General features: G+C 41.2%; 1 protein-coding gene across 2 annotated transcripts in view; it reads right to left on the bottom strand.

Annotated features, from left to right (window-relative positions):
- LOC144770907 (uncharacterized) overlaps positions 1 to 18094 on the bottom strand; it is a 191184-nt gene that overhangs the window by 156256 nt on the left and 16834 nt on the right. The window contains exon 1 of one of the 2 annotated variants that reach the window (XM_078655703.1): positions 11916 to 12216. The exons of the other annotated variant lie outside the window; for it this stretch is intronic. Coding sequence (XP_078511829.1) covers positions 11916 to 11939 — 24 coding nt within the window. The 5' untranslated portion in view covers positions 11940 to 12216. Of the gene's footprint in view, positions 1 to 11915; positions 12217 to 18094 lie in introns of those variants that run through there. 2 annotated transcript variants of the gene reach the window in all.

Genomic DNA, 18094 nt, shown 5'->3' with positions numbered 1-18094 from the left:
GTGGTAACTCCCAAAATATGACCCTCATACACGTGTATGTTGGAAACTTTCTTTGAGCGGTATATACTGTGTCCCCGCTTGAATACACGTGCGTGCGTAATCATTGGATCATTTTTTGTGTGTGCACCCTCCACCAGGAGGTTTTGCCTTAGGTTTAAGGCAGTAGTGATCGTGGAATAGTGGGGGATTTGTGGTGGTTTCGTTTCTTTAAAAAAGTCCGGACAGCCAGAAGAAGGAAAGTTTAATAAATCTGGATTCGGACTGTAAATAAAATAATATTAGGTGCACCTTCGAATTAATGAGGAATTCAAGTGCACATTTTGTAAGGTTTTAAAAGGAGGTCAACATGTTTCAGCCTTGGGTAGTCAGTAGATCTATAGGCTTTCGTCAGGACCAATAGGGGTAAAAATAGTGAATATTGGGAGAAGAATAAAGGGTTATTAACCTGATTCTTCGTGAATTTAAGGCTTCATTGTACCTTATTTCGATTAAGAAATTTCTTCCTCGAGGAGTTAGGGCTGGACGAGCGAGGCCTTACTTAGTGCCTTCTACTCTGTCCTGGCAGCATGTGCTGACTCTGCCTCTGCTCACCCGGAACCTCGTCCAGCCCTAACTCCCCGAGGAAGAAATTTCTTAATCGAAATAAGGTACAATGAAGCCTTAAATTCACGAAGAATCAGGTTAATAACCCTTTATTCTTCTCACAATATTCACTATTTTTACCCCTATTGGTCCTGACGAAAGCCTATAGATCTACTGACTACCCAAGGCTGAAACATGTTGACCTCCTTTTAAAACCTTACAAAATGTGCACTTGAATTCCTCATTAATTCGAAGGTGCACCTAATATTTTATTTACAGTCCGAATCCAGATTTATTCAACTTTCCTTCTTCTGGCTGTCCGGACTTTTTTAAAGAAACGAAACCACCACAAATCCCCCACTATTCCACGATCACTACTGCCTTAAACCTAAGGCAAAACCTCCTGGTGGAGGGTGCACACACAAAAAATTATCCAATGATTACGCACGCACGTGTATTCAAGCGGGGACACAGTATATACCGCTCAAAGAAAGTTTCCAACATACACGTGTATGAGGGACATATTTTGGGAGTTACCACCCCCTCGACCTGCAAAACCAGGGTTTAAGCAGGACAAGTGATCCTTTCCCCTTCCTGATTATGAGTATATACAACGGAGACTGAAAGGATTCTCACTCTGCCTCCCCCACCCTTATGATTATACCCTCCAGTAATGTGGCATGTCTCGGAACTGGTAGTAGGGCGTCATAACTTCTCCCTCGTCGCATCTACTCACCCTCCCCCACTATCCTCTTCCTACCCTCCTCTCCCCTCCCCTCTATTGGTGGTTTCTTCATTTTTTTTGTTCTTCGATTCATGATGTATAGCTAATAGGTACAATAATGCCATAGCAAAGCAGTAAAGACATAATAGGGGCAGAGTCCTAAAACGCTGACACGTGGCCTTATGTCTAAGATACCAGCATTAGAGACTTTTGTGTCTGACACTGCCTTTTGCTAGCGATTTGGTTGACTGTATTAGATAATTGTGCTCTGCATGTCATTTTAGGCCCACTGTGTTAGCATTGCCTGAGATAATGTATGGCCCGTAGAGTTTTGATCTGACTCCCTCAGTATTGCCTTGAAACATCTGCATACTGTTGTATTAAGTACTGCGTTAGGTTTTTCTATAAATGCCTATAAAAATGTCTTGAAACAAAAAAAAGCGGAAGCAGACAAGTCCTAGGGCTGATCTCCAGGAGGTCAGAAGCAAGAAGACAGGAGAAGCATGCCAAAAGATGCCAGGTATAACAGGGACAATTCACAAAATCACCCCAGGCAGGTACTGAAGTAGCAGTCAAAACAAATCCTACTCAGGAGCAGAGAATTCATAGTGACAACAGAGAGCTGCTCCTTACATTGGTAACATTGAACTGCACAACAAATTTGATTTTAAAAGCAAACTTATTAAAATAAACCGAAATAACAGCAAAATCATCACGAGTAGTCCAGGTATCCTACATATCTTAAGCTCAGGTGGTGCTTCCTGCAGTTTTTCTGGGTGTACCCCTACGCACTCCTGTTTCTCAATTGCCTTCAGTTCCCCAAGGGCCCCAGGTGTTAAGAAACATGTACACCAATCTGTCACTTTTCTCCTTCCCCAGCCCAGGACTTCAACTGCTAAGTCAATACCAGCTTTCATTTGTACTTCTGTCCATACATCCACCGTTACCTCAAAATGTGTTCCAAACTATGCTTGAATCTCTAGATCTACGAATGTCTCCCACTCTACATTCATGTATACATACGCCAACCATAACCTTCCGTTTGTAGGTATATTCGTCTACTGTACTGCATGCAGATTTATCCAACAATTATCCATCGATCTATAGTAAACTGTATAAATACATCGATTGGTTCAGGTACTTACACACCTACTTATACCAGCACCCCAACCCGTAAATTGTAGTGTACCTATATGTCTATTCTAACCTCTAGATCCATCTCAAGTCGTACCTCTATTCTTACTGTACAACTACTTGTTATGTTATTTATATTTAATATAGAACACAACTCACCCAGGGGCGTCTCAGTTCTGTTGCGGAAACATGGATCAAGAGAGAGGAGGGATCAGAACAGGTGGGATTTGAGAAGTTTCTTAAATCTGCAGTAGTTTGGAACTGTGCGAACATACACTGGACGCTAGTTCCAGTAGTGGGAAGCAAGTTAGGAAAAGGCTTTTCCTCCACTGCGAGTCAGGCGAATGCGAGGAACACACAATAGGGCTTTATCCCAAGATCTTAGGCAACGGCCACAAGAATATGTTTGGAGTCTTTGTTGCAGATATAGCGGGCTTTTCCCTTTTAGGGTATTATAGGTAAGGCATCAGGTCTAGGTCTAAAAACAAGATCTTTTCTTCACTGGTAGCCAGTACAGTTCCCTCAGCAGTGGAGCTGAGGCCGTGCCTGATGGACGGTTAAGAACAAGTCTGGCTTCAGTATTTTGAACTACCTGGAGTTTAGCAACTAAGGTCTCATTGACATCTGGTAGGAGGGCGTTGCCCTAGTCCAACCTGCTCATTACTAAGGCTTGGACTGGAGTCTTCCGGGCAAAGGTTGCAAGGTAGGGGAAGATTCTGTGCAGAAGGCGCATATTATAGTAGCATACTCCGGAGGAGGCCAAGATCTGCTCTTTTATTGTTAGTGCCTAGTCTATTTTCATGCCAAGAGTTTCTACTGTTTGTTTGGGTACCGAGATGGAGCCCAGTTGGTGAGGCCAGCAATCGTCGGTCCAAATAGAGGCAGCTTTCCCAAACAGCATTATCTCCATCTTGTCTGCATTTAATTGTTCATCTAATCAGAGATGGCTAGCATGTCCAGGGTATATTGGTTCTTTGCCCACGTCAGGTAGGGTTCAAATGTAAACATCAACTGGCTGTCATCCGCATATGAGATTATTTCAAAGCCAAAATGCTCGGAGACCTGGGCAAGGGGAAAAATATAGACGATAAACATAGTCGGGCTCAGACAGGAGCCCTGTGGAACACCCATGTCTAGGACTGACTTAAAGAAGAGTATGAGCCCAGGATGATGGTTTGTTGTCTATCTTCCAGAAAATGCTGGAGCCATTTTGTTGCAAGACCTTGTGTGCCGATCTCTCGCAGCCTTTCCAGCAACCTCGTGTGAGAGACCATCAAAAGGCTGCTGAGAGATCTAACAGCACAAGCTTTACTGGGTTGCCTACGTCTAGCCCATGATGCGTGGAATGGGTCACGGCCAGAAGTGCCGTTTCCGTGTTATGGCCTGGTCAAAAGCCAGATTGGGAGGACTCTAGGATTTGATTGGTTTCAAGGTAGGTAACTAGTTGGTTGTTGAGTAGACTTTCACGCTGTTTGTACAGAAGAGGTAGCAGAGATAGGCCAGAGATGTTTGGTCCAAGAAGGTTTTCAGCTGTTTACGGAAGGTCGTGAGGTTGGGGTTGGCTCTTAAATGGAGAGGGAGGGCATTCCAGGCCCTGGCAGGACATTTTCTCATAATGCTGCCAGGGCCTGCAATGCCCTCCCTCTCCATTTAAGAGCCAACCCCAACCTCACGACCTTCCGTAAACAGCTGAAAACCTTATTTCATCAAGTTTAATTAATCCCCTTCTCTTCCCTCCTGAGCCACTGGTCGGATTTGCGGTATTCCTAGCGCTTGGACGCCTCCGGGCAGCAATTCGCGCTATACAAATGCACATCCTATCCTATCCTATCCTATGGTGTTTTTTTAGGATAGGGCGTACACATACCGTCTTCCACTCAAGCGGAATGGAGCCCATTTTCACAGATTATTTAAAGCTCTCTAGGATTGTCGTAGGATTGTCGGGGCAAGGTAGTTGGCCAGCAAATATATTATTGGGGGGGGGGGGGGGGCACCCAAAGTAAGCAAGAGAGTAGTTTAAACTATGTGGCCGCTCTGAGAGGTCCGAGCAGTCTATGTGACTTTGGAGATCTAAATGACTCCCTCATCAGAGACCAAATAGTAAGATGCACCAACAACATAAGGATCCAAGAGAAATTACTACAAAAACAACCAGACTTGCATGAAGCGGTTGAAATTTCTAAATCTATTGAGCACACTGCAGTATGCCTGAAAGAAATCAGATCCACAACCTCCAATGAATCTACTCAAGTAATAAAAGAGGTGAACACTGAAGAAGATATATACAAAATAAGGAATTCCAACGGGGCCAGACCAAAAATCGAAAACTAGCACAGTAAACAGAAATGCTACCGCTGTGGGAGTAGCAATCACCTGGCCAACTCTCCATTTTGCCAGGAAAAGTCAGCCACTTGCAAGAAATGCAACAGAAGGGAACATTTTACGAGAGTCTGCAGACACACCTTTTACAAAGAAAAACGCACTGGAAGTAGGGAACTAGAGGAGGTCACACAGTCGGTCAAGAAAATAATTTTGCAAGTGGGTGACCTAAGCACTATCAATGCTGTCAATTACCCGGTTTGCGACATAATAATAATAATAATCCACATTTGTAAAGCGCACAATCACCCGTAAGGGTCTCTAGGCGCTGGGGGCCGTCGGGAAGATTAAGCAAGCTATTGCCCAGAGTCACATGGTGCTGGGCTAACCTGCCGCCGGAGCCGGGGATCGAACCCTGATCCCCAGATTCCAGCGTCAGTCGCCCTGGCCGCGGCGCCACACCTCTCCCCGTTACATCAACCCCATCAAAGTGTATGCGGACTCATGTTCCCCCTCCACCTTCAACTCAGCAGATTACAACAAGATGAGAAATGCTAAAGGTCTCCAAACCCCGGACATTGCCCCCAGTGGGTACAACCGTGACCCCATTCGTCTTAAAGGAATGTTTAAATCACTGATCGCCTTTAAAAAACACACTACTGTAGGCAAAGTCTATGTAGTCAAAGAGGGGTCCAACCTTTTGGGGTGGCAACACCAAAGGGAATTAGGGATCAAACTAGACCCCAACAACCCTGACCAAGTCTTACTGATTAGTCAACACACTTCTGGGGACTGGATCTACGAAGAATTCCCGCAAATATTCAGCGAAAGACTTGTCTCTAGTTCATTGCGAATCTTACCGTCACTAATTCAAATTGTGTTAGCTTTGGCTTATTTGCAATGCAAACTTTATCTCAATAAGTTGCTGTAACAAGCTGCAAGTCCACTACGGAAGCCCATTTGTTTGCTAATTATTTTCCACAATAGGTTGCAAGACCATAAAGTGGAGTTTTCAGAATTTGAATAGTTTCTTGTTTGAAGATGTTACTCTCTCCTGCGCACCCCACTGCTGTACTAAGGTTACGAGTGACCTGGCACCCGCCTTTCAGAGGTTCTTGCATCCACCCAAGTCTGGCCTGGCACTGGTGTGTCCCAGCCTGGCACACACTGGGTGATCTCTGCACATCCTTCTAGTCGCCAGCTCACTACTGTTTGCAGTCTGTCACTCACCCCTCACCTCCCTGGCACTCACCCTTCACAACTCATGCCTGGCAGTCACCCCTCGCACCTGGCACTCACCCTTCTCCCTCTGTGGCACTCAGCATTGACTCTCTATGACACTCAACTGTCACCTCTCTGACACTCCCCCTCGACCCTCCTGGTACTCATACTTCCCCTCCCTGGCACATATCCTTCACCTCCCTGACACTCACCCATGTCCCTCCTGGCATTCACTACCCGCCCCCTTGGCACTCACCCTTCATCTCCATGGCACTAGCCCTTCATCCCCCTGGCCTGGCAGCTACCCTTCACCCCTTGCAATCACCCTTTCCCTCCGTGGCACTCACCCTTGACCTTCCTGACTCGAACGTCTCACCTCCATGGCACTCAACCTGCATGTCCCTGGCACTCACCCTTCATCCCCCTGACCTGGCACTCAACCTTCACCTCCGTGGCACTAGCCCTTCACCCCCCTGGCCTGGCAGCTACCCCTCACCCCTGGCTCTCATACTTCCCCTCTCTGGCACTCACCCTTCACCCTCCTGACTCTTACGTCTCATCTCCCTGGCACTCACTCACCTCTCTGGAACTCACCCTTCACCCCCATAGCCTGACAGTCAGCCTTGTCCCTCCTGGCACTAGCCCGGATTCCCCAAGAACAAAAAATAACAAGCATCGACATAGCCAATAGGACTCGCCTTTGGGACCTTATAAGTGCTTAGCTATGCAACAGTTGGTGTTGTTGCACCAAGGATATTGTGCTGAATAACTAAATATTTATAAGGTCCCAAAAGCGAGACCTATTGGCTATGCCAATGCTTGTTTATCTCATGGTATGGGATTTTTGTCAAAACTTGTGTTGAGTAGTGTTAGGTTACGGAGAGGTATAATTAGAACATGCACTTTACTCTGCTCTATACCGTACTGTGACTGGGAAACAAGGGTTTCTTTTGAATAACAACATGGGATCGTATGATGCACTCACACTCTATATTAGCATTGTTTTTTTCCCCCAAAGTGATTGTACAAGAATAAAGATTCTCTCCATATTAGCTTTATTGGTTTGGCTACCTCTGAATATTCATATGCTTGCCTATTATCCGTAGAACGAATTACACCCTCAAGAAATTGTATCTGTATTTAATTATATGACACACATGCACTTCATTTCTCAAAGCTGCCGTAATAGAAAAAGAGATTAGATGCCTCAATGTAAATATTTATTTGTTTTTTAGTATTTGGCTAATGAAACATGCTCAAGTTATTTCTACACATGAACTAGGCCTAAGGATTTGCTATTGACATGTATTAACTTATGTGCGTTTGCAATAAATAGATTTCACAGGTGATGATGCAAAGAACGCTACAGGATACAAGAGCACTTTTGTTATGAACCATATAAATTACAATATTGTATTACTGCTATATATGGGCTAACATATGCCTTACATATCAAACTAAAATTAATCATTCTTATCTTTTATGTTCTTTGAGGTTAAGGTAAATGAGTCAGAGCCATATATCTACCTAACTTGCCTGATGCATTACCAGTAAAAATAACTTTCCATAATTTGTGGATAGTATATTATCTACATGATTAAAATACTTATGTTAACCAATGTGATCCCTAAGTATTAGTAGAACAGTACATGATTCTGTGGTACTGACTTCAGTACACTGTGCCTCTGGAAGGAATTACTGCGAGTGTTAGATATCAAAAAAAGTAAACAAATATCCCATATATATCATGTGTAAAAGACACAATGACCAAATAATTAAATGCCAGCTGGTTAAAAAGCTGATAAAGTCATGCAGAAGCCCAGTGAAACGCTCATAGCCCAATCCCCCCTTGGCAGCTTCAAACAAAGACAGTACAATGGCTGCAGACAACAAATGCACATTCTGCATCAAATGAAACATAAAAGCATATATCTCTAACATATCTAACAGATTCTAACCAAAAGAGCAAACACAAAACGTGGAGGTTTTTTAAGTGAGTTCCATCACAATGCCAAGGTAACTCATTACCTGAATTGAAGCATTGCATTAGGATAACACTTACATTTTTCATAAATCCATGTTTCAATACATAGTTGTTTAATATCATGTGACAAAAAACCCTCAGGGAAGCAGATTCCATATTGGAATTCCCATAGAAGAATGCAGCTTTTCTCGAATGGTATGTGCGTGACAGGGAGTTTGTAGAATCTAGTTATTATCATAGGCTCTCAGGTGGTAAGAGAGACATGAGGTTTATCTTGGAAATAACGCAGAGCAAGATAGTGACGGTAAGTGAAAATTAAGCACATTGAAACTACATAGAGCAGGTGTAGGTTTTAAAAAAAGGTGAAAATGAGCAGACTATTCAGGGGAAAATAACATGAATCAGAACTAAGAATTTTTTTATTATTTAGGTTCAAACTAACTATTAGGTTCGAACTAAATGGAACATGTGAAATTAACCTCAAGAAAAGTACATTTCCTCAAATCAATGTACAATCAAATAAGTGATGTATATTCATTTTAGCCTATTGAGTGACATCACATTCACCAGAAGTAGACAAGTATGTGCAAAGTAAATACACCATGAAATAGACCATATCCATTCAGAAAACTAACATTATTTCATGCATGCTAATAAACACATATAGAAGGAACACAGATGTGCGTGGAACAACTCCATACACAACATAACTCTACTTAAGTATTCCCTGTAATTGATGTCATACTAAGTTCTTAATCAGACATAATGGTATAACAGATGCAGATTGTACCACTTCAAAAAGACAAAAAAAAATGAAGTGAACCAGTTAATATGCTGTGACAAAAAACATAATTATACCTTTATTGATTTGGTTAATAAAAACTGTTACAATGCGATATTACAAAACACGAAAAGCAATGGATTAAAAGCTACAGCAGCTAAATAATTACTACCAGTTGCCCAACCGACGAGTATTTGCTATAAATAAGATCAGTTTAAATAACTTAGTGAAAAGGGATAAATTAAAGTATTTCATATGGTCTACTTTTTTTTAAATGTCTAGAACACTAACCATGAATAAATGCAGCAGCAACAATGACAGCAGTAGCTTCATAACTTTTCATTATAATATATATATATATATATGTATATATATATATATATATATATATATATATATATATATATAAAAATACTGCAATGCAAACCGCCCAACTCATCCTTATTCTGTGTAGAGCTCCGCAATAGGATTACTACTGAACACTTTACTTCTGAACTTTTGAAACATTTATTTAAGAGTTGTAGCCTGCATTCTGCAATAAAACAAAATTTTTGATAACTTCTTTTTACCTAGCTCTATTTGTCAATTTTACTGTGCGATGAATTATAAGTATTCATATTAATTAACTGAATACACATTTTATTTTTTTCAGTCAAAGAACAATGAAATGCTGAGATGCGGCCGTTGGACTCGAACTTGCAGGAGAGAGAATGCTGGTGCACATATACAGGTAGATTTTAATGACTTGAGTTTAACACTCTTTATTTAACCCAATGTTAGTATGTAAACGGTCTTATTTAATAATGTTCACTTATGTTCAAGTTTAATTTAGTTGTCATATAACACTCTGTATGCTATGAATGGATTTATTTCGCCCATAAACGTCTGCTTCTTAACAACACTGGCATGAGAGCCTAAATTCGGTTTTTGTTGCAATCTGTCTTACTTTTCAGGGATGTTGGAGTGGAGGAATGAGATGGAGTGCCAGCTCCTTCCATCGGCCCTAATCTTCTGTGTCCCTCAATGCTATCATCCCCAGAAGGCCAAAGGCAATGACGACCAATAGCAGAGGAATCCATGTACATATGACCAACAACTAAACCTGCTACATTCGCCTTGGGACTCAGACCCTTATCATACCTGAAATGTGTTGCTGCGGGGAGGGGCTGGCAAAGGCTATTGTTAATCTCTATGATCATATAGTTTCAAGAGCATATAGGACGATAACTCTGCTTGCATGTCTGAAAAGGAAATAACTTACTATATGCTGCTGCTGACTAAGCACTGATATTTGATACGTCAATCGCTTAGTCTAACATCCCAGTATATGGACCATCTAATGCTGGGTCTTCTTTTTACAGCTAAACATTGGTTTTTAAATGTGTTAGTTTGGGGTATGCTAGCTGCTTGATTCTGCTTTAAACTGCCTATGCGAAAAGGAGTTCTTGCAATTGCAGAATGCACTCTACTCTTCCCTGCTATACACTCAATGCTAAACACGCCAATTAAGGAAACAAAAAGAGAAGTCAACATTAGAAATGGTCTTTGGGCATTTTCTTATTATATATATTTATACAAATCTCCCATGTATTGATATCGTCTCTTATGCATCTATTAGAATCATTCAACTTTTAAAAAAATTATCAACTAAAAAAAAAAAATGATTTGGGTTTCGTTCGAAGTGTACAGTTAAGGAGATAGAAATGCATATTATAACTTGCAAATAAGTTTACCAATGCGTGTAATGACTGGATTAGTTTAAGCGATTAAATATAAAGAGGTTGTCCAGTGTTGAGTAATAAAAGAACAGTCTGTGGCCAGTCCGGTATCTTTAACAATCACTAACAGGTATTTTAGATTTTTGCTTTGTGTGATGTTGCCAGTTGGGGGATGAGAGGTTACAATAAATATATGACATTCACTGGATGACCCTTTTTGAAGTCCACGCTAAAATAACATTCTTTTTTTAACTTATTTGTAGCAGGAAAAAATCGGAAAAATGTACCCTGAATACTAACGAATCTGTCATATAAAGGAGCTATAAATATGTCACACATACTGCAAACCAGTAAGCTTGGTTATCCATGCATGCTAGTTTGATGATGAGATAGCTGCTAAAAAAAGGGGGAAAAGTAAGGTATTCAATGTAATGAAAGGATGAATGCGAACAGGTGCAAACCCCCATAGCCCAGTAGTTACAGTGTTTTTTCAACTCAGGGCTGAAGAGTGGCGCGTGCAGTAAATAAGCAGTAAAATCACGCTGAGCCACAACATACTGCAGGTTCTTTCTGGTGCGGCCAAGTAGAAGGATTGGATAATTATGGTCTTTCACTAATCCTTTCAATGGCCGGCTACTGGGCACCTGCACATCTTTAAAGGAGGGTACCTGCACTTCTCAGCACTGATGGAATACTTTTAATGGAAAAGCACCTGCACTTCTCAGCACTGGTAGAATACTTTTAATGGAAGAGAACATGCACTTCTCAACACAGATTTTTTTTAATCTGTTTTTATTGATTTTTAAGTTTACATATTCATGAAAGGCAGCATGCTTTTGAAAGCCATCTATACATTGGGTCACCTACCGACATTTGAAACATACTACTGTTACATGAATTTGAAGCATTTTAAGTACCCATTTGGCAGCCGCTGTCCAGGAGCGAGTTTGACTAGTGGTCAATTCATTTCACAAATGATAGAGGTTACAGTTCGATAGTAGCATGGTTCCATAGTCTGCTATATAAAGTCCTTACAGATCAATCAGTATGGGCTTCTGAACAGATGTAGTGTTTTAAGAACAATCAGAACCAACAACCACAAAAACTTCTCAGCACTGATGGGATACTTTCAATGGAAGAGAAGCTGCACTTATCACTGGTACAATACTTCTAATGGTAGAGAGGCTGCACTTATCACTGGTACAATACTTCTAATGGTAGAGAGGCTGCACTTATCACTGGTACAATACTTCTAATGGTAGAGAGGCTGCACTTATCACTGGTACAATACTTCTAATGGTAGAGAGGCTGCACTTCTCGTCACCGGTGGAATGCTTTTAATGGAATGAGGATCCGTGTCCAGCAGCGGCCGGCGGGTGACCCTGCCCCCACCCCTCCATCCTCCTCCCCGTGCCTTCCCAGGCCCGGCTCCACCCGTGGACCCCGGCTCACCTGGTAGGGCTCCTGCGGGTTCATGGTGCCGGCGGCGGGGCTCAGGGTCCGGGGGTCGAGCTCAGGCTCCGCGGGGCGCTCGAGGGGGGTGGGGGGCGGTCGGGCCGCAGCCGGCTCACACCCTTCAGCACCGGGGCACGGCGGAGCCCCCTTCAGACCCGCGGCGCCAGCCCAGGGACAGCGAGGGCCCGAAGCCGCGGAGCCGCGTTACCAGCAGGCCTGCTCCCGGAACCAGGCCTGCGTGGATCCGACACCGGGGCGCACTGCGCATGCGCGGACCCGCGGCGCCGGGGCACACTGCGCAAACTCACTGGAAGATTAGGGAAGCTCAATGCGCATGCCCCCCCCCCCCACCGGGCACTCTGCGCATGCTCACTGTAGGAGCCACTATCCGACTATCTGCAGGATGAAGCCCGGTGCTGGCGCACAGTGCACTGCCAGCCTAAAACATGAACATACTGAGGACTTCTGCTCAGGAATAAAGCAACTGAAGATGCACATATCGCCTAAATCAAGCAGACAACACACAACCACACACCCTACACAACCAATAACTCAGATAAAACTTGGGCAATTATTCAACACCACTTTCCCACAATAATAATACTGCATTCCAATACTGTAAGACCTGAAATGCGCCCCTCTTGAGCCGTTTTTGCCAAATAGAAAATGTATGCTTCTTTCCACATAGCAAATACCAACACCATATTATTTGAAAATTGCTACTAATTCCACCTCATGCCCCATTCATCTACCAGCAGGCAGCCCCTGTCCGTTTATTTCCCTCTTTCAGGTTCTTTTTCATCGCTGTTTTTTTTAATCGTTACTATGTGTGCATCTAACTCTTCCTCCTTTTTTCCCCCGTTATGCGTTTTTCTCCCTTTAGCTCTGGGACAAAGTCTGTTGAGAAAAAATAAGTGCCGGTCCCCCCCAATAAAGTGCTGATGGGCCTCACCTGCAACCACTTGCTCAAATTATACACTGACTAAACAAACTTGTCTTGTCCCCCTAGCGCTGATTAATCTGATCTTTTTGACCACCCTCTATTCTTCTTACACTCCTTCAAACACACTCATACCAAACTAAATCCTGTTATTTGCAAAAAGGGTCTCCTCCTATGGCAATGAAATACAATAAAAAACATCACAAATATTATGAAAGAGATCACTGGGAGTCATTCCTATATGTTGGACAGGTACTTATCAAAATGCGTCAATCAATGTTATAGTTAGATGTCTTATAGTCTCGTATTGACATAAGGCAGCATATACCTTTCGTCATATGATCAATTATGTTAACAAATAACACTAGTAATACAGTCATTTTCGCTGTGAATCTCTATACATGAAAAAATCAATGCATGTATCAAATATAAAAAAATACAATAAGAACAGTTATTTGAAAAAAAGCATGTCAATAGCAAAAAAAAATCTAGCAAAAACAGGTTGTCACCCCTATTAAACAGAAAGATATTGTTTTTTTAAATTATTTCTGTGAATTCAATTATCAACTGAGCCCGGGGTGTCAGATCGCCCTCATCGTCCCGTAGTAAGTTCCTTTTATTCTCCACTGTGTCTTTTTGCAGTATATTTGAATGCAGGGCCTCAATGTCCAGAGACACGAGCCACTGATTCTCCGAATCAAACCTAATTCTTTCTAGTCTTTTTATCAAATAAGTTGTATCCTTTACATACAACTTCTGCTCTGATACAAGAGGTTGTAAAAATGATCAACATAATTACTGGAAGTTAAGCTAAAGAATCTATACTAGAAACTATTGGGCGCATTGGTGGGTCCTGTATATCTTTATGCACTTTCGGTGGTCCATAAAGCACTGGAAGAACTGGGTGTTCATTATGGAGGTATTCAAATTCCTCTTGGCAAATTATTTCATCTTCCTTAGCCAAAACTAGGCCTTTTTTATTTTTGACTGTAGATTGTTCCATTCAGTCTGATTGGATGGTCTATAATGTTCCCTAACTGCTAAAAGTGCCCTTATTCTATTAACATAATCTTCTGTATCAATAACAACAATACTACCACCTTTATCACCTGGTTTTATAGTGATGCTTTCGCACTTCTCCAACTTCTTTAAAGCCATCCCAAGGGAGATGTTGGAGATGTGGGAGATTGTTGACCTGGTGAGTCAGTTTTTTTAAACAGGTCCTCTACACCTTTCTGAATGACCCTATCAAAGGTTTCTACTCCTTTATCAACCATTTGTCTAGAGGGGGCCCAGGTTGAAACTGGTTTAAGCCCAGAACAATTTTCTTTATTTGTATATGATCTTTGTAAGCAAAAAAATGTTTTAACCTGATTTTTGTAATAACACTTCTAACATCTTTCTCTATTTCAAATGTGTTAGGAAGCGCTTTTGGGGCAAAACCTAAACCATTTTCTAATACTAAAGTTTCTTATCTAGTTAGTATTCTATTTGAAAGGTTTATTATGGGTGCTTTCTTATTATTCAATCCCAGTTCTTCTAGCTCCAGGTTCTCATATACCGATTTCTGTAGGGTGCTTGTTGTTGTTGGTAATTCCCTCTGGCCCTCCCTCTCGGGACCAGGTGAGTATTCTGTCTCTGTTGTTCTAAAAAAGACCTTTGTCCTTCTTTGTTTTGCCTTGCCCCAATCTCTACCCTACTTCTTTGGTCTAGGCCATTCTCCTCTTGAGTCTGTACTGGTATACAATGTATCGGAAAACTTTACATGTTTTGAGGCCAATAGTTTCTAGTATGGATTCTTTAGCTGAACCTCTCAGTAATTGTTGATAATTTTTTACGACCTCTTGTCTCAGAGCAGAAATTGTATATAAAGGTTACAAATGATATGATAAAAAGAGTAGAGTTTGTGAACATAATTGCTAATATGAAGAATGGTATATGCTGCCTTATGTTAATACGAGACTATAAGACATCTAACTATAACATTGATTGACAAATTTTGATAAGTACCTGTCCAACATATAGGAATTACTCCGTGATCTCTTTCATAATATTTGTGATGTTTTTATTGTATTTCATTGCCATACGATTATAAAAGAAACATTTTGAATAAAGGAGGAGACCCTTTTTGCAAAAAAAGGACTTATAATTTGGTATGAGTGTGTATTAAAGAGTGTAAAAAGAATAGAGGGTGGTCTAAAAGAACAGATTAATCAGCGCTAGGGGGCCAAGAAATGTTTCTTTGGTCATTTTAACCCAGTTCCCCTTTGTTGTTTGAAGGGTTGCGCTCACTTTGTTATTCTCAAACAATACAGTTAACACAACATCTCATTACAGCTATCTACCTGAATTATAATTTATAATATTACTAAAATAATTACAATCTATACAGAACTTTTAATAATTAAATTTTATAGAATGTACGTATATGTACATACTTTCATTTTTTAACATATAAAATAAATCAAATCTTAAAAGTAAATTTAAGACAACATAATATATATATATATATATATATATATATATATATATATATATATATATATATATATATCCAGCTCCTTTACACCAGTAACACGAGTCACTCACACAGCGGGTGCTTCAAACGCGGCGGTGTCCCGCGATATAAATGATAGCTCCAAAGTCCTTCGAGAAATACCCAGCCGGGCCAAACGAAGAAAGAATAGCACTCACGGGATTCAAACAGCTTAACAGCACGGATTATTTATTAAATAAACGCGTTTCAGGAAAGCAAGTTCCCTTCGTCAGTGTCAACCTCAGAACGCTCATTCGCGGCAATGTTTTATAATTGCATGCTGGGTAGTCAGAAATAAAAATAGGACCAAAGGGCTGTACAATTACGCGCCATTTTGAAATGTGCAATGTGAATACATATAACATATGAAATTCATTTAAACATTAAGCCATAAATCGGCAAAAGCGGATATTTTAACCCACATCTTTGTGTTAACACAGTTTTAATGCCGTGAATCGGCCTTCCATGCACATAAGCCCTCTATCAATCACCATTGATACATTCTACTGTGAACAATTGTGCCTTGATCCATGTATACTTGCATAGACCTGTATTGGAACGAAGATCGTTCTTATTTAATGTTATCTTAATCTCTTAATCTTGCCGTGTATCGGCAATTGCGGCCCAATTGGCCGCCTAGACAAGCAACAACTGTCCAATTTCAGAGAAATTACAATATATTCTAGACACCCAAAAATTATACAGAAATCTAATGATATTTACAAAAATATATTACACCAAATATTCAATATTCATTTACCAAACTTTTCACAGACATTTCATGATCTCCCCAGAGTCCGATATTATACAGAAATTTTTGCAACCAAGCGTTGTAATGTGTCACAGCTATGTACATTAGGTTAAATGTGAGGCAAGTTCTTCCCCCATATTTAATCCTCCAGGTGCTTTCGTTTCCAGGTCTATAATGTACCTGGATTCAAGCTTCCTCAGGGTCTGTAATCTGTTCCCACCTCGTGGATTTTCTGGGACATGATCTAAACAGAAAAACCTGAGAAGATCCCTGTTGCTGTGATGCTTGATGGCAAAATGTCGGGCAACCGGATAGGAAAAATCCTTATTAGCGATTGCCCGCATATGTTCCAACACCCTCAACTTGACAGGATTAATTGTACTGCCTACATATCTCTGTTGGCATGGGCACATCAGACAGTACACTGCATGATCCGTCTGACAGGACATAAATTTATTTATTTTTCTTCCTGTCTTGCAACCTCGTACTCCATAAGTTAAGGTTCGTTTACTGTTTATGCAGGCCTTGCATCTCCCACATGGGAAAAAGCCTTTGGCCTCCTTCAGCGTGCCTTTCGTTCTCACTATTGGCTGCAAATGGCTCTGAACTATATGATCTCTTAATGATCTCGCCTTCCTAAATGTTATAAGAGGCCTGGCAGGAATGTCGGGACCAACAATCTGATCTGTTTTCAGAATCTGCCAATGTTTCGTCAAAATTGACCTTAACTTTGAAGAGTCTGAGGAATATGTCGTGATCATACGAAACTTTCCATTCTTATCTGGACGTATTTTCTTTTCAAAAAGAGTCTTACGGGGCAATTTCTTAACTTTCTTCAATGTCTCATAGAGGAGACCATCTTTGTAGCCCCTCTCAGAGAATCTGGCTATGCTTTCATTCGCCACTCTTTCAAATTCCTCATCCTGGGTACAGTTGCGTCTTAATCTTAATAGTTCCCCATAGGGGATACTATTGATTAATTTCTTGGGGTGGCTGCTTGAGGCGTGTAAAACACTATTCCCCGCTGTGGGTTTTCGGTAAAGTGATGTACAGATTTTACCATCTAGTACTTTCACCTCTAGGTCCAAATAATTAACCTTTTCTTGGCTTACCTCCCCTGTGAATTTCAAATTACAGTTGTTTCTGTTTAGCAACTCTATGTACTCTTTGGCCTCTGACATCGGCCCATCCCAGACCAGGAACAGGTCATCAATGTACCTGCTCCAGGCTATCAGTTTGTTACTCCATGTGGAATTTTCCGGGGCCCAGGCTACCTGCTCCTCCCACCAGCCCACGAAAAGATTCGCGTAGCTGGGGGCGAAGCAGGAACCCATCGCCGTGCCCGTTAGCTGTCTATATATCTCTTCCTGAAATAAAAACAGGTTGTTATGCAAACAGTAGTCGATTAGTTCTATTAACATTCTGTTATGCATTGCATTTTTTAGCGGTTTTTTATTCAGGAAATATTCCACTGCCTTTATACCCTGCTCATGATCTATACACGTATAAAGGCTTGTTATATCTAGGGTCAGGAGTACATAAGTGGATTGCCAGTTCAATTCTTCCACTTTTTGGATGAAGTCCGATGTGTCTCTGATGTATGATTTTAAAGAAAGAACAAATTCGAAAAGATAATGGTCCAGATATTTACAAAGGTTCTCTGTCAAACCTCCTATTGAGGAGATTATGGGTCTTCCTGGTGGATTGTCCGGATTTTTATGAATTTTAGGTAAATGATAAAAAGTAGGTAGAATTGGATTAACAGTTTTTAGGAAAAGATACTCGTCTAATTCCATCATCTGTTTGTCATGCCACTTTTTCAGTAACTCGTGCAATGTGTTTATACTTGCCAGGTATTCTTTCTTTGTGGTCTTAGCATAGCAAGATGCGTCATCCAGTTGTCGCTTTGCTTCAGTTACGTACAGTTCCCTTGACATGATAACGATATT

Source organism: Lissotriton helveticus, chromosome 7 (genome assembly GCF_964261635.1).
Source record: "Lissotriton helveticus chromosome 7, aLisHel1.1, whole genome shotgun sequence".
NCBI classification, from domain to species: Eukaryota; Metazoa; Chordata; class Amphibia; order Caudata; family Salamandridae; genus Lissotriton; species Lissotriton helveticus.
This window is presented reverse-complemented; position numbering and strand designations above follow the sequence as displayed.